Below are 24,204 nucleotides of genomic sequence, written 5' to 3'. Positions count from 1 at the left end.
TGTTCCTCTACTCTACCCAGCATGATGTCCCTCTCCAAGGACCTGTCTCTCCTTACAACATGTCCAAAGTATGTCAGACGAAGAAGCCCCAGAATCCTTGCCTCCAAGGAGTAGCCTGGTTTAAGCCTCTCTAGGATGGTGTGGAAAATCAGCTCTTGGGACCATGGGACCATTCTGCTTTGTCCTGAAGGGTCACTGTGGATTGGAATCAACTCCGCAGTGGTGGGTAGGCAGGTTGGCGTGCTGGCATGTTGGAACGTACTGATAGCCATCTCTCTCCAGCTGGTTTCAGAGGCTGTAAATCACACAAGAAGAGATTGCCCATATTGCCCATCTTTCTTCCATGGAGCAACCTGGTGGGTTCGAACTGCCTGCCTTAGGGTTGACAGCACAATTTCTAGACCACTAGGCTGATAGATGTTAATTTGTTTAGTGAAATCTTTGTTAAAAAATCACAGTATGTGTGATGGACTGTAGCTCTCAGAGAGCTTCCTAACAAATATCTTCTCACATTGAATCACCTGAGCACTGTGGCTCCTGCTTCTGTGTCACTGTCACCTTTGGGAGATAGGAGAATGGGAAGTGAGGGGAACTGTGGGCCAGGGGGGAACGTCCCCATGTCCCAGGGTGACAGCGTTTGGGTTGGGGGCTGCCTTCTGAGTACTGACCAGCTTGTGTGTCTCCCTTTTCTGCAGTACCTGTCTGTCTGAGTGGTGCCTGGCTCTCCCTGGGTGATTACCAGGAGGGGTTGATCTCAGGGAGAATTCCAGAGTCAGTGGAGAGTGCAGTGTGGACAGGGTCACTGGGCCCTCCCACCAGCACTGTGTCCACAATATGGCTTGTCACCGTCTTCAGAGCCCACAAGTCATCTTCCTCAGCCACATACCCTGTTCTTTCCAATACTTTCATTTTGTCTTTTCAGGCTTTTCTAAGTCCTTTTCTCCTCCATTTGAAAATGCTGTGAGTGTGAAGTTGGATATGCTCTCTGTCAGAATGGTGCTTTTTTAATAAACCTACATTGTCCTTTGCCATCACTGATGGCCGGGAGCTCCCGTCTCTCTGAAGTTCCTGCGATTTGAGGTCACTCTCAGAGCCGACTGCATTTCCATGACGCTGCATATGACATTGATTTCAGTCCCCTGGTTGTAATTGCACCTGTCCCATTTCCTCTCTGGGCTTCTCAGCTCCACTGCTCTGTCTGTCTACTCCTTCCTCCTCTGAGCTCCCTGGCCTGCGGGACATCGCCAGGCCAAGTCCAGAGCCTTATTGTGGTCAGCATGGTCTCCACTAGTGACTCGTGGTGCATCCTGTGTCCGCCAACCCTCTACAGTCAGCCACACTAGCATTGCTGCAGTGGACACGTGGCGTTCTCACGAAGTGGGCCAGTTAGTGCTATAATTAGCTCCTTCTCAGCTCAGGTCAGAAGCCACTGCAGTGATTTAGGTCAGAGTTTCCAGAGCATTTCGGTGTTTGGATTGGGGACCTGAAGGAGGTAGGAGCTTCTGCAGAGCAGATCTACTGGAGAGACATGAAAATGGGAGTACTGAAAGCACCTGTGCTTAACGGTGGATCCCTTGCTCATCTCTAGCCCAAGTCTGCACTTCTCTCTACTCTGCAGCCTCCTTTCCTGCTACTTACTGCCTAATAGTGTCAGTCCCGTACCTGCCCTTTTCTCCGCCAGTACTCAGCTTACCTTGCTGACGCCCAGCAGTCCCGCCTGCGCCCTCTAGCAGTGGCTCTCCCCACATGTTACCCACACTCACTGTCATCTACTTAAAACTGACTCATGGTTGATCCTCCACGAGTTTCCAGATCCCTCAGGAGGAGGTAGCCATTCTTCCTCCCATGAGCTCCTGGTGGCTTCTGCCTCCAGGGAGGAGTGGCTTTTGGGTCAGCAGCACTGTGGACTACACCACAGAGCTCCTTCTGCTTTTACTAGCCCTGTGCTCTTCTAGATCGTATGGTGTGGCTCACCCAGCACCTCCTGCAGAACTCGGCCAGCTCCTTTGGGGTCTGTTCCTAGTTAGAGGCCTCAAGATTCTGCTGCCTGGGGGTCTCCTGCGCAGAGGTCCACTGCTGGGGGTTGGCGCTCTGCACTCTGGCCTCATTTGGAGTTGATCTGTGGACGCATTCAGTCTGGTCTTCCCAGTGGTTCCCTGGCTTGTGAGCCACAGTTGATGGTATGTTGAGAGTGGCCATGAGTAGTTTTATTTGAACCATTTGGATCACGTTGAGGGACACTGATAGCTTTTCAAGTTGGAAGGCTCTCTCAGACTCCAGTCCGTGTGCGGCTTGGGTCATCACCAGCCAGCAGTCAGCACACATCACAGTTGAAGGTTGATGCTTTCATGGCTTTCATTCTCCTAGCGTCCGTAGTCAGTGTCCGTGGAAGGAGTGGTCCAGGATCTCAGAAGCTGCATTATGTTGGGCAAATCTGCTGTCAAGGAATTTACACAAATAATCTCTTTTAAGAGAGTTTCTACAAAGTTGGTTCCTCTGAGGTGAAATTTATGGATCTCCCCCTTTGAAACTGTTGTCCCACTTCACCATTTCTACTGGTAATTCCTCCTCCGCTACCCTCCTCACTCATTTCTCTGTCAGTGAGCTCTCTAACTCACTGAGGGTGGGGTGGGGGGTTGTCTCAGAAACTACAGAAGTGGCAAGTTTGTCTGTGGATCAGGCTGGTGTGCATGGTCCACACCCATACGTAGGTGCAGAGGGTGTCTCCAGGCCACAACTCTCAGCTCCTGAGCAGCTGGGCCAGGTGCATGCAGTGTCTAGAGCACTCCTCTCCATGGCCTCTCAGGGCTATGGCCCACCCAAAGAGAATGAATAACTGAGGGTCGTACTCTCTGGTGAGGTGGGGATTCCAGATACATGCTACAGCTACACGACACACAGCTTTCTCCAGAATGCACAAAGAGTTTACAATTCAAAGTAAAATGGAAGGGGGCCTTGGTGCCCCACTTATCTGAGGTTCAAGTCCACCGGACACCCCTAGAGAGACAGATGGACCCTCTCCTCTCATATGATTTACAGTCTCAGAAACCCAGTAGGGGATCAGCTATGAGTCAATTTTGACGCAAGGCATTGAGCAGAGAGAGGAGAAAGCTATAGGTGGAAGGGCCATGTTGTGTACTGCCAAGTTGGAATGTTCCCCTCACTCTTCCTCCAGTGGCATCAGTCACCCAGGAGGACATTGCCCACCTTGCTCCTGTGGAAAAGCTGGTGAATTCAAAGTGCACGCCTCTGGGCCGGCAGTGCAACTTCTTACCACCAAGCCGCCAGAGCTTCTTACTAATTGTAATTATTAGTTATTGCCAATTCATTGTATCACAGACCTTTCTACAAAGTATTTAAGAGCAAGAATGTCAGTTTTAATACTAAGGTTTACTCAGTTAAAAGTGTAGTATTTTTACTGGCTTTCTACGTGACAGATTAAATAAGGAAGACCAAAGATTTGATGCCTTTGAATTTGGTGTTGAAGAGTACTGCATATTCCATAGACTGCTAGAAGAAGCAAATCTTGAAGGACGTACAGCTTTAGAAACAAGGATAGTGGTCATTCATGCTGTCTGGGTCATGCATGCTTGAGTAGGGGTTGCCTTTTGATAAACCTGTCCTATCATGAGGACTCATGCATTGCAAGGCTGCGCCCCTGCTTCAGGCAGCCTCCCCATCTTTGTGTTGACCACACAATTGATAAATTATCTAAAAGACAAAGTAGAAAATGTCTCTGTGAATAACACTCTAGGCAGACTATATCCGATACATTTTTCCCCCTGCACTTTCTGTGGACAGGGGGTACAGCCCTGCAGTACCTGTGCCCAAGTTCCCTTTCCTGCACACCCTGTGGATGGGGGTGCGGTCCTGCAGACATTTGTGTACCCGGGTTCCCTTTCTCGCATGCCCTGTTAGTGTGTTACCAGATTTCCTTTCCTGCTTGCCTTGGGGACCTGAGTGCGGTCCTGCAGACACTTGTATACCCGGGTTCTCTTTCCCGCTTGCCTTGTTAATGGGGGTGTGGTCCTATAGCTGCGTGTGCCCAGGTTCCCTTTCCTGCTTGCCTTGTGGACCTGAGTGCGGTCCTGCAGACACTTGTGTACCCGGGTTCCCTTTCTTGCATGCCCTGTGGACTTTGTTGCGGTCTTGCAGGTGCATGTTCCTGGGTTCCCTTTCCCATTCGCCCTGTGGACGGAGGTGCGGTACTGCAGACACTTGCGTGCTTGCTGATAGTGTGCTTAGGCTGCTCTGTCTGTACTGTCACAAGTGTCCTTTTTGGTGTCTTCACAGGCAGCCTACCTCCCATAATGCTCCCTGGGGCTGTCCTGGCTCTTGACCAGGTGTACTGGCACCCAGAACTCTAGCCCTTCAGAATCATGCATGTCCTGGGCAGTCAGGACACTGGCTGAGGCCTCCCCTGCCAATGTCTATGTGAGCGCAGTCACCTGGCTCCCTCTACTGCAGGGCTTTCCCTGGGCCTGACTGGTACCAATGGCCACTTATCTGCATGTCCATATGCCTGGCCTGGGTGTTGTCTTGAACCTGTCATAAGATACACTGTTCATTCCACAGATCCCCAGTCGGTGGGGCTTTGAGGTGGAGCTTCCCATGCCAAGGGTGTCTGAGCCCCGGGCAGATTGGTAGTGCTGACCCTTGCCTGCCTGCAGTGTCCCATCCAGCCACATGCAGGCTTAAGTTCGCTCTCCTTCCAGGTGCACGTTCCGGTTCCCCAGCACGAACATCAAGATAACTTTCACTGCCCTGTCCAGCGAACGCAGGGAGAAGCAGGAGGCTCCCGCATCTCCCGTAAAGCCTGTGCAGCCCCAGATCTCGCCCTTGACCATCAACATTCCAGACTCCATGGCCCACCTCATCAGTCCCCTGCCATCCCCGACAGGCACCATCAGGTAAGTGGTTCCCAGACTTGTGCACAGGACACCAAGGGCTGTGCTCTCAGAGTTCTCCCCTCCTCCCTGGCCACCTCCTCTCTTCTTCCTGATCACTGCCCCTGGCAGTGCACTGATGGGTCCTGAGGCTCCCTGGTCACTAGTTGAACATTGGTGATGTCATGTAATCCCAAAACCCTTGTGCCCTCAGCTTCCTGTGAAATGAAATTCCCAAATGCTCCTGGTTTCATTGAGGGAGACTTTGATGCATATAAATTCAATAGGCAGGAAAAAAAAATCAACAGGCAGATGATTTCTGATACTTGTTGAATGTCAGAGGTTTTCATTTGAATTTTCTGTTTTCTGCAGTTGTGTGTAAATTCTGAAAACTTGGTGTCTTTGTTTCTAGTACAGTTAGGTTGATTTGTTCCCCACCTGCAGTGGCCATGATTTTATTATTGTAGCAGATACGTAGGTAACAAAATATTTGTGGTTTCTACAGTCTTCACATAGATGGTTCAGTGACATTCATAACATTCATCTTATTGTTCAACCACATCCCTAAATAAATGTTTCCATTGCCCTTAACGGAAGCTCAGTGTTCCTTAAGTTTGACTTACTTTCAGTCTTGAAGTTTACTCGTTACGTCAGTATGCATGTATGCTGTCCTTAGTCACTGGATTCTACTGCGTACTGAAGGCCTCCTGAGCTAAGCATCTCCACAGATGCTGGCCGCTCTCGGCACCTCACTGCTTTCCTTCTCTAGTTCTTCTCACTCCTTCATCTCCTCACCACATAAACTTACATCCAGGAATTACTCATGCACATCAGCATTTACATTTCTTTCTTCCAAAACAAGAACAGTTTTTCTTAACATGAATAGTTCTGAAAATATCTAAGAATATTTTTTGTTTTTTGGGTTTTTTTTTCTTTTTCAATTTATTATTAATTTCAATGAAAATTTACAGAGACTGGGTTTCCATTCATTCATTGTTGCACTTTTCTCCCCTCCCAACCCTCCCCCCCTAGTACACTACCCTCTTGGAAAAGTAAAAGAAAAATTCTTTCATTGTTTTACAATCCCTCTCCCCAGGTCCACTCCACTGTGCAGCCTTCGCTCTGGACTCCTCTCATGACAAAAATACCTAATCATATCCCTTTTAAACAATTTTCTCCCTTATCTGTTTCAATGCAGTATACGTTATTGAACCCATCTTTCTCAGTCTTCCCCCAACCCCGATGTTAGTCCTGTTTTACAATAGTGGCACCATGCAGTATTTGTCCCTTTTGTGACTGGGATATTTCACTCAGCATAATGTCCTCCAGGGTCACGCATTCTGAATAATATTACATGAGTTCCTTGTTTTTCAATGCAGCGTAGTATTCCATTGTGTGAATATACCACAGCTTCTCTACCCATTTGTTTGTGGATGGGCACTTAGGTTGTACTAAGTGCATGAGAGTGCAGACATCATCAGGGGAATCATTTAGGTGTGATTGGGATTCCAGAACAGGAAAGACACAGAGGTCACTCCAAGATTTGCTATAAGATACCAAGCATGATGAAAAACAAGAAAATATGCATTTGAAAAGCTAAGCTGACCCCAACCAGAAATGACCCAAAAGGTAAAACACCAAGATACATCTTAATCAGTTTCTCCAGAATTAAAAAGCAGTGCAGAAGCTACTAGGAAGAATTATGAAGGTGATGGTCCAATTTCTCAGCAGAAACTGTGCACACAAGAAGCTAGTGGGCAGACAGACATAAAATTCAGAAAGAAGAAAATTGCCAATGAAGAATTTTATACCCAGAAAAATTTCCTCAGATAGGGTGGAGAAGCGAGGCTATTTCCAGATGAACAGAAATGAATTTGTGAAAGCTAGAGCAGCCTTACAGGAAATCCTAGAAGTAGTTCTTTGAACTGAGAACCAGCAATGATGGTCAGCAGTCCAGAATTAACACTCGTGACAGCATTATTCAGAACTTGAACCAGACACAGACATACACAAAGTACGATAAACATGCGAGACTAGAACTAGAAGATGAGGTGGTGTCTGTGACTAATGACAGCAACACGGCAGGAGGGGACCAAGAAATGTAGTTACCAAATGTCCAAATGCTGAGGAAGTCGAGGACACTTCAAGATAAGTGACTTGAGGATTAAACAATAACTTACCTTAGAAAAAAATTTACTAACTCCTACCAGGAAAGGGGGAGAGAGAAGTCACAAGGACTTGGAAAACACTAAAACAATGACAGTGAAGGAAATGGTACAGAAAAGCAGACAGAACAAAGACATCCATACCACCACCACCAGAAGTGCCCAGTGCAAAGACTCCACACCAGGGATGTGCCTAGAGGCCACGAGGTCTCTCAGTGGGTCATCAGGGACACTTTTAGTATACAGGGGTGGGGTGGTGCACACCAGTTCCCTTGGATGGCGTGTGTGTGTGAGAGAGTGACGGGTGAGCTAGCGAGCGGGATTCTTGGTAGCACTCGCGCCTTCTGTGTTAGAGATCCTGAAGCAGGAAGAGCGTTGGCGAGATGCCTTGGTAGAGCAGCTGCATCAGTGACCTGGACGTAGCTGGCCCATCTCGCTCTCACATGTCCAATGATCAGGTGATTGTGAGTTGGAGCAGACGGGAGCACACCTGACAGCCACATGTGGGGGACTGAGGGTGGCCAGTCAGTGCACCTCCTGTCACAGCCGACAAGGAGCAGAGACATGTCTTTGCCTGTGACACTGAGCAGGTCTCAGCAGAGCATTCCCATTGGGATAGACTAGCAAGAAAGACCTGCTGACGGCTTGTGTCAACCTGCCTCTCAGCTGTCGGTGTGTACACAGTGTTACCATGAGCTGGCCACCACCCCACCATGGGGATGGGAGTGCTTTACCCCAGCAGTGGGATCAGGTCCTTGTGAGAGGGCACTGCTGTGAAGCGAGTCTCATCTGCTCAGAGCTGTCCCTGCAGTGTGGTGGCCACAGGAAGACCAATGAGAACCCAGGAGCCCCTGGACCTTCACCTCCACACCTTCAAGTGCTCACAGCCTCTGAGACCTGGCACAGAGAAGTGTGTGCTTTGTTAGGTAGGGGCATCTGGCCAGATTGGGCTCCACTGGGCAACTGCTATGTCCAAGCTCAGAGTGCATGCCTGGCTCGGGGTTCCCCTTGATGGTCTGCCCTCTTTGCACTGTCCATATGTGACCAAATGGACGTGAGTGCAGAGGGGCCATCCCTTGCCTCATCTTGCCCCAGGAGAGCTTGTCTGCATGTTATCTGTGATAACACGCGGGAGGAGAGCCTCTTCAGATGCTCTCCCCGGTCGGGAGAATTTTGTCTGTCTACTGCAGGTTCCAGTGACCCTGGCTTCAGTGTCTTTGTGTGTCCGCTGATGGAGTAACACAGACACCTTTGTCTCCCACAGCGCTGCCAACTCCTGCCCGTCCAGCCCCCGTGGGGCTGGGTCTTCGGGATACAAGGTGGGCCGTGGGATACCAGCTGACCTCAACTTAATGGCTGACAGCTCACAGCCCGAGAATGAGAAGGAGACCTCAGGTGGAGACAGCCCAAAGGTAAAGGCTTCTACCCTGACAACAGTGGCCCTGAGACCTTTGCTGCGAGGCCCCAGCACTCAAGTCAGTTTCTGAGTGCATCAGGTACTTGGTCTGCACTGACTGGTGAGCATGCCTTCAAGTGCAGGTATCCAGATGGCACCAAGGCCCACCCACCAAGCCACTGTGCTGACATCTGGTATCCAGAGGTAGCCCTGAGTCAGTGGTGATCAGGCCGAGAAGCGTGCATGGAACCCTCTGGGAACTGTCTGCCTTGCCCTGGCATCATCACTACCCTGATGATGTTCAGAGTCTAGTGCTCAGGGAGGTAGTGGGGCACCTAGTAAGTGTGCCTTGAGCACTCTTTTCTCAGCATTCTGCTTTTCAGTAAGAGAGGTTTCTAGAAACATCAGAAATGAAAGAGAACCTCTGAACAGCATGACCCACTCACTGGCCAGGGCCCCACTCTGTCAGCCAAATGTCAGCCTGTGTCCTTGCTGCAGGTCCTGCCTGACTGTAGCAAGAGACGCCAGCCTCCAGAAGTGTGGGTGCTGCGGAGACCATCGGCAGTGTTGGCCTGCCTCGGGGCCACCCCATGGGTGGTTAAACTGGAGACCATGATGTCACACACGATGCATCCCCTGTCCTCCTGCCCCTTCTTACTCCTGCCCAGGCCTTCCACTGTTCTCTGACCCATCCACTCCCCTCCAACGTGGAGAACACATTTGCCCAGAGATCCTGTGCCAGGCTTACAAGCTCTGTCGTGCTCAAGCCCTCCATTGCAGGAACTGTCAGTATACCCTTTTGCGGGTCTTCCTCTCGTTTGAAGACCCTCTACTTTGAAGCATGATTTCCAAGGAATGACCCATCCTGACAAACAAACCCAAAGGACGTGAGAAGATGTTTCTCTGTCCTTGCCTGCAAGTAGCACCCTGGTTGCACTTCTTTCAGCACAGACTTGCTCTTTGTTCAGGACTTTTCAAAGACATGAGTTCTTTGATTTCCTTTATGTGTTGTCCGACTTTCAGATGCATAGGTAGCAATTGAAACTATCAAAGCTTGGACCAGGCACGCTTTAGTGTTTAAACTTGATATCATTGCTTTTTTATCACTTTGGAGAGGAGAGGTCCTTGATAGCAGATCTGTTCAGTGCAACATGTCTTTTCATTTCTTGACTGCTGCTACCATGAGCATTGATTATGGGTCAAAGTAAAAGTACATCATTGACATTGTCAGTCTTTTCTCTAATCCTGACATTTCCTCCTGTTGGTCCAGATGTGAGTATTTTTGTTTTCTTGATGTTGTAATGTAATCATATTGAAGGCTGTATAGTCTTTGACCTGCAGTGTTTCAAGTCTTTCACTTTATGCAAGCTAGGCTGTATTACATGCATAATGCAGGTTATTGGTAAGTTTTCCTTCAATCCTGATACCAAGTCCATCTTCATATAATTCAGTCTCTTAAAAGATTTACTCAGCATATTGATTGAATAAAATGGAGAAAGGATATAGCCTTTACATACCTCTCTTGACTTTAAGCTGTACAGTGTTTCGTTGTTCTCTTCAAAAAACCTCATCTTCGTCAGATTTCACATGAACATAGTTGAGTGTTCAGGGATTGCCATTCTTCTCAGTGTTATCCATCATTTGTTACGATCTCAGAGTTGAATGCCTTTGCATAATCAGTAAAACACAGGTGAACATCTTTTAGTGTTCTCTGCTTTCAGTCAAGATCCATACAGTATCTGCAGTGACATCCTTTGTTCTCTCTCTTCTGAATCCAGCTTGCATTTCTGGAAGTGCCTTCTTGTACCAGGCATTTTTTTAATTTTTTTTTTTTTTTTTTTTTTATTATTTGTGTGTGTGCGTGTACCGTCAAATCAGATCTGACTGGTACAGGAAGTGATTGTCCCTCCTTCCCCAGCAGAGCATCTGGTGGATTCGAACCGTGCGCCTCTGGGATTGCAGTGCAGCTTCTTGCCACTAGGCCACCAGAGCTCCCCTTACCAGCCATCTTTTTATAATAGCAAGATTTTAATTGCATGTGATAGTAATGATTTTGTGTCATAATTGCTAAATGCTGTTGGGTCACCTTATTTCTAATGGGAACAAATATGTCAGCCTTTTAGGCAGTTGGCCAGGTAACTGTCTTACAAATTTCTTAGCGAATCAAGGACTGAATCTGTGTGTTGAAGCACCTCGAGTGGTCTTGCATCAATTTCTGGGGCTTACTTTTTTGCCAGTGCCTTCAGTGCAACTTGGGTTTCTTCCTTTGAAACCATTGGTTCTTGATTGTGTTCTATTGTTTTAAATGGCTCAGGGAGCTCTGGTGCTCTAGTGTCAAGAAGCTATCTGGAGGGGAGGGGTGGACAGGGAGAAAATGCAACAATGAATGAATGGAAATCCAAAGTCTCTGTAAATTTTCATGAAAATTAAAAAAAAGAAGAAGAAGAAGAAGCTATGCTGCAATTCCAGAATCCCAGGGTTCAAGGCCACTAGCTGTTCTGCAGGAGAACAATGGACAGTTTCTTCCTATGCAATGAACTGCCTCTGAAAACCCGCAGGAAGGTCAGCTGTGAGTTGGTTCTGACTCTGGTACACAACAGCAACAAGTGTCAGCCAGTTCTTTTTGGCCCAGTGACTGTGTTCTTTCATCTTCATTTACACTTCAAGCACCATTCAGTCCTTCAGTATTATAACTCAGGGGTACACTCCTGACTTTATTCTTCAGGTCTCAGTTTGAGAAGTGCCATGCTTGTTCTTCCTCTTTGGCTTTCTAACTTCAAGGTCTTTGCATGTTTTGTTATAATGCTTTGCTTTGTCTTCTCGAGTTGCCCTTTGAAATCTGTTCAGCTCTGATGTCATCAATCATTTCTTATCTTTATTTTGGCTTTTATATATTGAAAACGGATGTCTGACATCTATCCTTTCTCACCTCGGGTTTGGGTTTTTTGTGTGTGATTTTTTGTTTTCTTCATGGGTAATGTTCCTAATGTCATTTCACAGTTTGGCTGGTCCTTAGTGACCGATGCATCGAATTTTTCTTGAGACAGTTTTTGAAGTCAGGTGGGATGAACTCAAGGTTGTACTTGGTTCTCAGATTTGTTTTCATTTTCTTCAGCTTCAGTTTGAACTTGCACATGAATAATTGATGTTCTCTTCTACAATTCTGTGCATTGTTGTTGATTTGCTTTTGGGTCGAGCATGACTCATAGCAACCCTGTGAACAAAAGTCCTGAAGCCCCTCTATGACTATTCACATTTGTCAAAGTTCGTGGAGTTTCTGGAGACACGTTATTTAGGCATGCCTTCCATTGGCTTGTACTGAATGTATTCTTTGACAGTTTACTGTTCCTCATACAGCACAGTATTATCCATCATGTGTGCAGATGTACATGTCTCACAAGCAGGCCTTTGGCCCTGTGCACAGAGGGACTCCCTCAAGGGAACACCTACTTCAAGGTGTGCAGCGCAGCCCCCACCAGTCCCTGTACACACTCCCTAGGCCACACCTCTGCCCCACCCTCCACCCCTTATGAGGCAGTTTCTTTTTGCTTTTGCTGCCTGAGGGTCTTCAACAGTGACCTTTAATTGTTCTGTATACTATTGTTACTTCCTTGTTTCCTCCACATTTTTCAGATTCTCTAAAATCAATATATGCTGCTTTAACAGTAACTGAGTATTCTCAGAATGAGACGTAATCCTCACATTGCAGTAAGCGCACTACTTGAGCGAATGCCCTGTGTTAACAAGGGTGTATGTGAGTGAGCAAGCGAGCACATGTTCGAATGAACAAGCGTGTACGGGGCTGAATGTCCTACCAGAGCAAGAGTGGGCAGGGGTATGCGGGATGAGAGAGAGAGTGCCTACACCCCACACCCATACCCCCTACTCCGTTGACGGCAGGCCTCTCTCCCTCCGTGCAGGATGACTCGAAGCCTCCATACTCCTATGCGCAGCTCATTGTACAAGCAATCACAATGGCCCCCGATAAGCAGCTCACCCTCAATGGGATCTACACGCACATCACCAAGAACTACCCTTACTACAGGACCGCAGACAAGGGCTGGCAGGTGCGTGTCGCTGGGTCTCCGACACTGTCCGGGCTTTGTTCCCTCGGGCACGGGGGAGAGGGGGAGCTGGGTGGACGAGGCCCTGAGCTCAGAGACCCTGTGGGGCCTGATGCCACTTCCCGCAAGCCCCTGCAGTGAAGGCTTGACCTTGGAAACTGCACCTGCCCGTGTCCCTGTGCTGAGGAACTGTGCACACTGGGTCACACCGCCCACTGCACCCCTACTCCGTGTGTGTCTGGGCCCTTGCTTGGGCTAGTTCAGCTCCTGCAGTACTAGTGTCAATCCATGTGGTCAGTGCCCAGTTTAACCTCACATCAGACAGCCCAGGGAAGCCCGAGGAAGGATCTGAACCAACCAAGAGAGGATTTATGTGGAGGGCGTTTAAACTTATTGCGCAATGAGGAATGGCTACAGTCTGTATTGTCATAAGTGTGATCATTGAGAAAAGTGCCTGTGTAGCCATCCTCACCATCTGGGGAATGGGCCGCACTCGGGTCATCAGCTGGGGGCAGCCAGGTCATTGGCTGTGGTGGGGGGAGCAGCTGGGTCATCACAGGAGGCAGCCAGGTCATCCATCACAGGGGGAAGCCGGGTCATTAGCTGGGGTTGGAGGGCAGCTGGGACTGGGGTCTTGTTTCATCAGAGGGGACAGCTGGGGTGGGGGGCAGCCGGGTCATTGGCTGGGGCCGAGGGTAGCTGGGTCATCACGGGGCAGCTGGGTCACTGGGGTGGGGGGCAGCTGGGTCATCATCTGGGGCAGAGGGCAGCTGGGTCATAGGTTGAGATGGGGGGCAGCTGGGTCATGGAGGGCAGAGAGGGTCTGCCCCCTGTTGCCCTGATGGAAGGAATGACACTGTGTAACTGCTGTGAGCAGTCCTCATAGCCATCTCCACCAACCCAGGCCTCCAGTGTTTATAAGAGCCCTGGGCCCTGACCGGTGGACAAGGGAGTGGGTTTGAGTCCAGACTCCATAGGCGTGTGCCCTGGGCTTGCTGGTTGGGTCTGGGATGTGTTTCTGCCTTCAGCCCCATCTGGGTCTTTGGGCTATGTAGTGTGTGCTTTAGTGATGTCACTATGTTTGGTCTGAAAGAGCTGAAGGTGAATTATAGACCAGACAATCAGATGAGAGCTTACACCTGCCTCAGTGGCTGGAGGGATCCCAGACCCTCGAGGCCCTAGTGCAGAGCATGGACACCCGCCTGGTCACTTGGAACACCTGGAGCTTGATGTCCTGGCCAGACTCTAACCACCTGTATCCTCAGAAAGCACTTTTCCTGGCCCAAATTGCTGAGGTGAGGTGGCCGGCCCTGGCTGCCTGCTATTGCACTGATCACTTGTCTTTGTTAAGACACGTTGTTCCCGTCCTGTCTAGTGTTGGGGCTGATGCTCTCCCTTGTTCCCTTCTGGTGCTGCTCTCAGCCAAAGGAAGGGCTGCTGGGACCCCAGACCCCAGCACATGCTGTCTGCTCCTGTCAACAGCGCCTGGAGGCTCTGCCGCACCCACATCCCAGGGTCCCCTTCTAGCTTCAGACAGATCGCTGCTCTGCTTTGCACTCTGTTCACTGAGGGAGCTGGGTGGTTTTCAGTTGCATCAGCGCTCTCATCTCTCTCCAGAATTCGATCCGCCACAACCTCTCTCTGAACCGTTACTTCATCAAAGTCCCACGTTCCCAGGAGGAACCAGGCAAAGGGTCCTTCTGGAGGATAGATCCCGCCTCTGAGAGCAAGCTGATGGAGCAGGCCTTCCGAAAGAGACGGCCACGGGGCGTGCCTTGCTTCAGAACCCCCCTGGGGCCCCTGTCCTCCAGGTGAGCACAGACAGGCCTCCTTCATCCAGGAGCCTGCAAGTGGGCAGTAAGACTGGATGGTGGAAGAGGGCTCCTCTCCCCAAGGTCCATGGCCCCCAGTGCTGTCACCTGCATGGATGGGTTTCATGGGCACCCAACGTGTTACTGAGGCTGCAGGCTTCTGTGTGAGTCACCTGGTCTGTGAAGGTGACAGTCCCTCATCTTTGCCCTGCTCTCTCAAGGTGCTTTTAGATTGGTTTACACACTGTTGCTTTTGCCTAGGTTTCAGATTACAGACGTGGAGCTCCTTTGTTAGCTACCAGTTTATAAGTAGACTGTAATGGACTTGAAGGCCTTCAGCCGCAAGTCTGACTGGGCGTCGGGGCTGGAGCCCCACTCCAGGTCTGTGGCTGCAGGACCTGCAAGGGGTCAGGGCTCAGGACTGCCCAACCTGCTGAGGGCCCACCTCTGCCCAGGAGTCTGAGAAGGGCAGAGACTGACCGGGAAACCGTCTACCAAGCTCCTTTATGTGTGCAGGCGGGCTCAAGAGGGCTGGGCCCTGGCACATGCTAGCTGTCACTCTGTCTTCTCTTGACCACATAGGAGTGCGCCGGCTTCTCCCAACCACGCGGGCGTGCTGTCTGCTCACTCCAGTGGGGCACAGACCCCTGAGAGCCTGTCCCGGGAAGGCTCGCCAGCCCCCCTGGAGCCCGAGCCGGGAGGCGCCCAGCCCAAGCTGGCCGTCATCCAGGAGGCGCGCTTTGCCCAGAGTGCACCAGGTGAGCACTCCAACCACAAACCCCAGACTTCTGGAAGCCTTAGGCCTGGTGTGTGATCCCTGAGGCTCGTGAAGGCCAGTGACCCTCATGTTCCATGTGCCTAGGGCCACATACACACTCCTGTCACTCCTCACCTGTGGAAACCTGTGAAAGTCACCCCCTAGATAGACACTACAGACCAGGCCCTGCATGGGTTTCAAGTAAGTGACCTATTCGCAGTCGAGACAGAATGAAAATGGATGCATTGGGACAGGTGAACCCAGACTTTTGTTTCCCAGGCCACTGGCCAAGTGTGTTCTATGATAAATGCAGTTCCTAGTCAAGTTGATCCAAGTCTTAATGTTCATCTAGTGTAACACAGACCCCAAAAGGGCAAAGGTCAGTTGGCAGGATTCCTTATTCTCCTGGGATGGCTTTGGTCATCAGATGAGCCCCTGCTGTTGTGACCAGCAGGGCCTAGTCTTTGCATGTCCTTATGGACACTTGTGAGCAGAGAGCATCGGGACAAGTGTGTGGGCAGCTTAAATGGGGGATCTGACAGATCTCAGAACGTGGACTGCCATCCAGTCAGGGCCAGCTCCCAGCTGAACCCTCAGTGGGCTCCATCCTGCTGACACACTTGGCAGCCAACCGCAGTGTGGAGTCCTAGGCCCCTGGGGAGAAGGACTGGGTCCTAGGCCTCTGAGAACCCACACAGAATCTCTCCATGCTGCAGGTAGAGTGGACTACCCACAGTCCCAGTGGTCCTCGGGGGCTCTGTGTCAGGGACATGAACAGGGGTCCTCGGGGGAGCTGTGTCAGAGTTACAGGTGGGGGTCTTCAGGGGGGCTCTGTTGGCGTCGTGTTCAGCGTTACAGTTGGGGGATTCTTGGGAGGTTTATGTGTTGAGGTTTCAGGCAGGAGGCCCTCGAGGAGCCCTGTGTTGAAGTAGCAGACAGGAGGTCTTTGGGGGGCTCTGTGTTAGTCTTAGGCAGGGAATCCTCGGGGGCTCTGTTGGGAAGACAGCATTGAGCCTCATCGGTCCTCTGTGCTGGGGTCGTGGGCGTGGATCCTCACCGTCTCCTTGGCCCCACAGGCTCCCCTCTGTCCAGCCAGCCAGTGCTCATAACGGTGCAGCGGCAGCTCCCACAGACGATGAAGCCCGTCACCTATGCGGTGGCCGCCCCCGTGACAACCTCCACCTCCCAGCATCCCGTCGTGCAGACGGTCCACGTGGTCCACCAGCTCCCCGCAGGCGCAGTCACCAGCGTCACCGGGCTAGCACCAGCAAGCACATATGCTGTCACTGGACCGACAGTGGTCGCCCAGGCGGCCGTGGTCACCCCTCCTAAAGTGGAGCCACAGGAGAATGGGGATCACCGTGAAGTGAAAGGTGAGGCTGGCTGCTGCTGGAGACTGCCACCCCGGCCTGGCTGACTGGGTTCACATGGTTTCTCTCTCCTTTTTCCTCAGTCAAAGTGGAGCCTCTCCCTGCGATTGGCCATGCCCCACTGGGGACCACTGGCCGGGTCATCCAGACATCCCCGTCCACCCCTGTGCAGACGGTCACCATAGTACAGCAGGCACCGCTAGGCCAACACCAGCTACCGATAAAAACTGTAACTCAGAACGGGACTCACGTGGTCCCAGTCGCCACTGCTGTCCATGGACCAGTCACCAGCGGTAAGAACCTCCTCCCCCGCCTGTGTCCCCCAGTTCCTGTGGTTTTGTCCCCAGGCATGAATGCCTGGCGTGAAGATCTGGAGCCGCCCCTGGGACAGGAGGCTGCAGTTCTGAGTCCTACCTTGGTGCTGCAGGTTCCATCTGAGGGAGGATAACGTTACAGGCTGTGTCCCTGAAAGTGTTAGCCCAAGCCCAGGGCTAGCAGGCATCAGGCTTCCCCTCTGAGGGCCATCTGACAGCAGGTGTGCTGCTGGAGCCCAGCCTGCGTGTGTCCTCTTGGAGCCACCCAGTGGTCCTGTGGAGCAGGAAGGGGGTGCTTTCCTAAGCACATGTCTGAGCACACTGGGACCCAAGCACCTGCCGACCCTGCAGTCCCCCTCCAGGGCTGCTTGGACAAGAGAGGCAGGATGATCGTCCCCTGTCCATCCCCTGGCACCAGGAAGGCTAAGCTGTCCGGCGATGCATCAACTCGAATCTGGACATGCTCTTCCAAACACCTGGGGGCACTAAGCCAGAGACACACCGGGCAGGACTTGGGAAATGAGGCTGCCATTTTGCATATTGGTGAGATTGACCTGCAGCCTAGAAATCCAGTTCCGCTGAGCTAAGCAGCTGTTTGTCACAGAGGCCTCCCACCTGACAGGTGTGCGGCAGAGATACAGGAAGCAGCTCCATCTCCCCTGGTTGGCAGGCATGCAGCGCATACGGAGAGAATTCACGCAGTGCTTCTGCTGTTTTGGCCACTCATGGCATATTCAGTACTCTTTCTAACACCATAGTTAAAGACATCAATTTTTCTGCCATCCTTATTCATTGTACAGCTCTAGGATGCATAGCAAGTGATTGAAAAGACCATGACCTGAATCAGACATACTTTAGTTCTCAAACTGACATCATTATTTCTCAGTAATTTGGAGAGGTCCCTGACAGCATACTTCCCCAGTGCAACCTGATCTCCTGATGCTGGTAATAAGGATGTTGATCGTGGATCCAGGAATCCTTGAAAACCTCAGTCTTTTCTTTATCTATCATGGTGTTGCCTGTTGACCCAGTGGTGTACGTTTTGTTTTATGCTGAATTGTCATCCATATGGAGGTTGTATCACCTTTGATACTAGCACTTGAAGTCCTCACTTTGAGCAGGCAAGGTGTGTCATTTCTGCATAACAGTTTTATTGATGAGTCGTCTTCCAATCTTAATGCCACACTCTCCCTCATAAAGTCTGGGTTGTGGAATGATTTGCTCAGCATACAAATTGAGTAGGTATGGAGAAAGAACACATCCCTGATGGACATATTTCTTAATTTTAAACCATGTAGTGTTCCCTTGCTCTGTTCGTCCAACAGCTTGGTCTGGGTATAAGTTTCATGTGAATATAATTGAGTGTTCTGGGATTCCCATTCTTCTCAATATTAACCATAGTTTGCTCTACAGAGTCAAAAGCCTTTGTTTAGTCAATAATAAAACACAAATAGACATTACTCTGGTTTTCGCTACTTTCAGCCAGGATCCATCTGATGTAGGTGGCAATGATATCCCTGGTGCCAAGGCCTCTTCCAAACTCACCTTGAACTTCTGGAATTTTCCCTCTAAAACATTCTAGTTGTTTGGATGATCTTAAGCAATATTTGCTTGTGTGTGATAGTAATGATACTGTTTGAGAATTCTGTTGGATCACTTTTCTTCTCTTCAGGTCAGTCCATCAGGCAGTCCAAATTTCCTGGCATAGACTAGTGAGCATGTCTGTGAGTTGAAATGTGTCAGCTGGTATCCCACTGATTGCTGGGGCCTTATTTTATTGCCAGTGCCTTCAGTGCAGCTTGAGAAATGGCGAGCTAGTTCCTCTCTTTTTATTCTCCAATTCTAGGTCTCAGCACATTTTTATTATTTTTTAAATTTTATTCTTTTTCTGTGTGTGTGTGTGTGTGTACCGTCAAATCAGATCTGACTGCAACAGGAGGAGATTATGCCTCCTCCAGGCCGCATCTGGTAAAATTTTTTTATTATTTTTTGTGTATGTACCATCAAATTGGATCTGACTGGTACAGGTGGAGATTGCCTCTCCTTCTCCAGCAGAGCATCTGGTGGATTTGAACTGCGTACCTCTGGGATTGCAGTGCAGCTTCTTGCCACTAGGCCACCAGAGCTACTGCACTTTTCATTATAATACTTTTGATCTATCTTCTCTAGCTGCCCTTGAAATCTTCTTTTCAACTCTTTTACTTCAGCATATCTTCATTTTGTTTTGGCTTCTCAGCACTTTTGTACAATTTTCAGTCTCGTCTGCCATTCATTTTGGCCTATTTTTTTCTCCTATGTCTTTGTAATGACCTGTTCTCTTCATGGACCATATCCTTGATGCCATCCCATAGCTCTTCTGGTTTTCAGTCATTGGTGTTCAGTGCTTCAAACCTGTTTTTGAGATGATTTTTAAATTTAGATAGGCTGGATTAAGGTCATATTTTGGTTCTCGTGGACTTGTTTTCATTTTCTCTGGCCTCAGTTTGAACTTGCACAGAGGTGACTGATGGTCTGTTGCGTCCTCAGCACCTAGCCTTGTTTTCACCGCGGATCCCGAGTTGCTTGCTCTAAGGAGTCCTTCCAGAGAGGAAGTGGGTCTGATTCCTGCAGTCATGAGGGGAGGTCCACGGGGAAAGTCACTGTGCAAACCCAAAGGCAGTTGGTTCAAGTCCACAGGCCGCTCCAGTGTAGAGAATGGGCCGTCTGCTAGTGCAGTTCACTGTCCCTGAAACTCCACGAGAGGGTTAGCATTGCATCTGTTCTGCCACTACCAGGTGGTCTCTCCTCTGCACTTTTTTGGGCTCCTTGCCCTCCACTCTTCTGTGGGCGGTCGGGCATCAAGACTCTAGTTCCCGTTCTGATTGTTGTCTCTTTGCAGCCACTGCGAGCCCCTTACACATGCTGGCGACCCATGCATCAGCGTCGGCGTCCCTGCCTACAAAGCGGCAAAACGGAGAGTCACCAGAGCAGCCAGAACTGAAGCGAATCAAGACCGAGGATGGGGAGGGCATCGTCATTGCTGTGAGTGTGGACGCACCCACTGCTATGCGGGACAAGGGCGTCCAGAACTAGGACATGCCAAAGGAGGCATCCTCCCGGTGGTCGGGGCCGCTCTTGGACTTGACCCCTCAGCACTCAAAACGCAAACCCGGGTGGCCTTAAGACTCCTGATCTCAAACAACCCACACTTGAAAAAAAACCACACACAGCCAGACCTTGACGGAGCACAGCCTCCTCCCTCGGCACTCTGCTGGCACCTGGGGACAGCGACACAGCAGAGCCCTGAGGGAACGCGGCCTCCTTCCACCACAGCCGTAGTCAACGTCAGGACCGCTGCCCCTGAGGCCACCATGGCAGCCGCTGAGAACAGTGTTTTGACACACAAGGAGGTAGACTCTTTAAGGGATCCTTTCTTTTAAAAGTAACGGGGTTGTTGGCATTTCAGATCACTCCATTTCTACGCTGGAAATTTTGGAATCACGCAGTTCATGTGAAATCTCCCCTCGGGAAAAGAAAGGATACTGCTGTTGTTGTTAGTTCCCAGCCTGTGGAATGACTCCTCTTGTCTGTCCTAGTAGAGTTGAGATGACCATCTCTGAGGAAGCTGCATGCGGGTAGCTGCCTGACGAATGACCCACCTCCTGTGAGGTGACCGAGGCCAGGCTGCATGTGACAGGACCTCGGCTCAGTGCTCAGTGGCCACAGGTGAAGGACTGTTGGACTCAACAGAGCTGCACTTGGGATTTCTTTCTTGCTATTTTCTGTTGCTGCTTCTCTACTCTGAGTAGAACTGGCTTAACAAGTTTCACGTTATGTTCAAAATGACAGAGCTGTGACCACCTCCTTGGAGGAGAGAGGTTCCATCATTTCCCATGCACTCTATCCTGCCTCACGGATCTCAGCTCTCTCCTGATACTGTCTTCATTTTGTGTCATCCCCGGCTCTGGACCCACCTGAGTGCTCATCCAGGTCCCGGGACAACGGCCAGGGCCGCAGTCGCCAGGCCTGGGAGGCCAGTGCAGCAGTCCATGTCTGAATGCTAAGGTGTTTCTGATCCACAGTCAGAACCCTTGGACCTTTGAGAACTGCAGCCAGTACCTAGTTGACCCCTCATCTGTGAGCGCAGGAAGGTGGCCAAGTGAGGAGCAGTGATGCCTCAGGCAGCCGCAGCCTACCTGCCCCCCCCCCCAAGAAAAAAAGCACCTCTTCTCAGAGTGCCCTGGGGAGGCTGGAGCCACCCACGCTGGGGGTCAGCCACATTGTGATTTTTTTTTTTAATGTCATCATCATAACATTATTTATTTAAAGGTAGTTATTTTGGTATTTAAATTTTTTTAAGAGAAGAACACCCCCCGCCCCCATGGAATGAAACAGCTCAGAATGGTATATTTAGGCAATTTTAAAACATTTCTTATTTACCTAAAGACCAAATATGATAAATGTGTTGTAAGCATCATGTGTAGAGCCCCGTGTGGAGCTGACATTGTCACCGCAGACGTGCGTGCTGAAGATGAGACCGTGAGCCCCACACACACGAGCTGATCGGGGACTCAGAATGTGGGTGACACCGGCCTGGCTGTGCGCATGGGCAGTGGTGCTTGGAGTACATGCCGGACGCCTGGGGTTGCCATTGTTACCTGTTGACAAAGTTGGCAGTTTGACCCTACGTCCCGAGATTGGGCTATCCAGGGCTCTCGACCTCCCCGGGCAGGGGTGGATAGGACACCTTCAGAAGCTACCTGCACAGCCCCTGGGCACCGCTCTCCAGGAAGTTGGGAGGACCCAGAGGACGGTGAGTCTGAGCTGGAGCTGGCTTGTACGGGTTGTCTATGCGAGAATCTCGGGTCATGTAGGGATGGGGTGAGCTTTGCTCCAAGTTCTTCATCCTTGCTGCAGCCTGAGGTCTGTCTGCCCAGCCCCACTGTGGGTTTGCAGGAATCATAGCCAAGGTCTCCAGCCCCAAGGTACTGCTTTGCATTTGGAGTTGAGCCCTCAGGACCCAGAGAATCCCTCTGGGACACCAGGAAGCAGCTGCTGGGCTCTCGGGCTGTGTTAGTGCCCCACTCCGGCTCTGGATGCAGGTGCCTATCCTGGGAGCTCCCTGCTCTCCACGGGTTCCATTCTTCTCAGTGCCCAAGGCACCTTTGCTCTGGCCCTTGCCAAACTCCTGAGCTCCCTCAGGGAATAGAACCTTCGCTTGCACAGCTCTGGCCAGCACTAGATGGTAATAGAAGGGACACTCAGCAGAAGCAGATCACGTGCTGTGCCCACAGCGCCCGCGGGAAGACTTCTGGACTCTGCTCCTCTGGCTTCAGGAGAGCATGCGCGAGGACAGTGGAGCTCCTTGAATGCCCACCACTTCCGTCACTGTCCTCTGCTAGTCTAACAGTAGTCGGTAGTTATGGTCAGAGGGGGGGGGTGGGCGGCACCAGGACTTGGGTTTCTGTGCTGTGTGACACAGGATGTAAGTAACAATCTGGAACTCCTAACTTAACACTATTCTAGGAAGTACAGTGATGATTTGTGTGCAAAGATTTGAAATTTTAACAGAAAAAGTACCAAGTTCCTGAAATTCAATAAAATATTTTTATTAATTTTAATTGAATGCTGAGTATCATTTGGTAAGTATAACCGTCATTGGCCTTTCTGTTTTGACCCCTGTACTGGTAAAAGATGAGGGCCGGGGTCCAGGGAGCCAGTCGGCAAAGGTATGCACGTGAAGAGGGCGGTCAGGGCTGTGTTCACAAGGTCTTGCTCTCTGTTGCTTTGGAGTTTTAAAGTCTTCCTTCAAAGTTGTGGTTCTCACTGCTGTTTCTTGTATATAGACTTGCCCTCCAACCTTAAAGGTCAAGGTCATTGCCAATAACTGGAGATGTGTTCTCCTAGGAGATGAAAGACCTTTCTGGGGGCTCCTGTGTGCTTACGTCCATACACGGTGATGCTCAGAGCTGCACAGATGAGCTGTCGTGGGGACTGTGAAAGTGCTGGGGCGGCCAGCGGAGCAAGGAGCTGTTCTGGACCCAGACGAGGTAGAATCTCATGGTCGGGCCAGTTCCCACAGGTTCCCTAGGCTGATGCCCTCATGTAAGAGCCTCCATGGCAGCTAACAGATTTGTTTACAGTCTCCTCCCAGAACACCTAACCTGCCATTGCTCCTCCTGCCCGGGACAGTGGTCCTTGACCACAAGCACATGGCTCCTGTCTGTGGACTGAGACATCGGACCCTCCTAAGGATGGAAGCAAGGTATTTTATATTTCTGTTCTATTGTCCATGTTAATAGCTATGTTGAAATGGACAGCAGTGTTATCTTTGTGCTTCTAAGGAAAAACTGAATTCATGGCATTCTCCTTGTTGAAGAAAAAGCCAGTCAGAAAAGAAGTAACAGTTGTTGGAGAATATAACAGCTTTACTTTAAAAATGGAAGCATAGCTTAAACAACCGCAAATGTAAGATCCAGAAGCTGAAGAAAGAAGCCGTCAAATAGAGGACACTGTACCACTGGCCAGGACACGGCTTTGTAGGGCAGGAAGGCCTGTTGGCTTTGCTTGGGAAGCTGTTTCATTTCAGAGGGGGAGACCACGCAACAGTGAACCAGCCACCCTAGTTCAGAGTTAAGTAGGAGGAGGTTAAGTGAAGCCTGTGCAGAATGGTTGCAATTTCTTTGGGGGTTTTGTGGATGTACTGTCAGCATACCTTTTGCATTCTAGAACAGCCGTGACCTCTTGGCTGACTCACTTTATGTTCACCAGGGTGACCTCATGAATTAGCAGTAGCTCTTCCTTCAAAGACCACAAGGGGCTCTGGGGGCTTCCTGTGAGAAGATGTCAAGTTGACGACCACTCAGCTACCCTGTGAACAACAGACCCGAACCACGCTGTCCTGTGCCATCCTCATTTCTGTCTGCTGCAGTCACTGTGTTAGTCCACCTCACTGAGGTCCTTCTCTCTGCTGCCTCTCCTCCTTTCCAAACATTTCTCTTTCCAAGGAACAGCTTCTCCTAGCAACATGCCTAAAAGGAGTGAGACAAAGCTTTGTGATCCCTGCCTCCAAGGAACACCCTGGCTGCACTGTTCCCTAGACACATCTGCCTGTCCTTGTGACACCACAGCTCAGTCATCAGTTCTGTCATCCTTTTTCATTGTCCAGCTCTCAGATGAACTGCAAGTGATAAAAAGACCATGGCTTGATTCTGGCACACCTTAGTCTCAGGTGACATCATTTGCTCTTCAGGACTTTGGAAAAATCCCTGACCACAGACTTTCCCAATGCAGTACCCCCCTGCCTACTAGAACAAAGGACAGGACATTGATTGTGGATCCAAGCAAGAGGAAATGATTGACAATTGCAAACTTTTCTCCCTCTGTCATATTGCCTATCAGCCCAGGGGTGAGGGGCTTTGTATTTTTTTTTGTTTTTTAAAATTTTTTTTTTTAAATTTTA

General features: G+C 50.2%; 1 protein-coding gene across 1 annotated transcript in view; it reads left to right on the top strand.

Annotated features, from left to right (window-relative positions):
• Nucleotides 1-19,835, top strand: part of FOXK2 (forkhead box K2) — a 43,448-nt gene extending 23,613 nt beyond the window's left edge. Inside the window, exons 4-12 of the mRNA XM_006886303.1 lie at nucleotides 3,802-3,913; nucleotides 4,700-4,910; nucleotides 8,316-8,463; nucleotides 12,368-12,514; nucleotides 14,129-14,322; nucleotides 14,905-15,080; nucleotides 16,156-16,452; nucleotides 16,533-16,742; nucleotides 19,642-19,835. Of these exons, the coding sequence (XP_006886365.1) occupies nucleotides 3,802-3,913; nucleotides 4,700-4,910; nucleotides 8,316-8,463; nucleotides 12,368-12,514; nucleotides 14,129-14,322; nucleotides 14,905-15,080; nucleotides 16,156-16,452; nucleotides 16,533-16,742; nucleotides 19,642-19,835 (1,689 nt within the window). The remainder of the gene's footprint in view (nucleotides 1-3,801; nucleotides 3,914-4,699; nucleotides 4,911-8,315; nucleotides 8,464-12,367; nucleotides 12,515-14,128; nucleotides 14,323-14,904; nucleotides 15,081-16,155; nucleotides 16,453-16,532; nucleotides 16,743-19,641) is intronic.
• Nucleotides 19,836-24,204: the final 4,369 nt, after the last annotated feature.

Source organism: Elephantulus edwardii, unplaced genomic scaffold (assembly GCF_000299155.1).
Source record: "Elephantulus edwardii isolate Elephantulus edwardi_28Jun2011 unplaced genomic scaffold, EleEdw1.0 scaffold00048, whole genome shotgun sequence".
NCBI lineage: Eukaryota > Metazoa > Chordata > Mammalia > Macroscelidea > Macroscelididae > Elephantulus > Elephantulus edwardii.
This window is presented reverse-complemented; position numbering and strand designations above follow the sequence as displayed.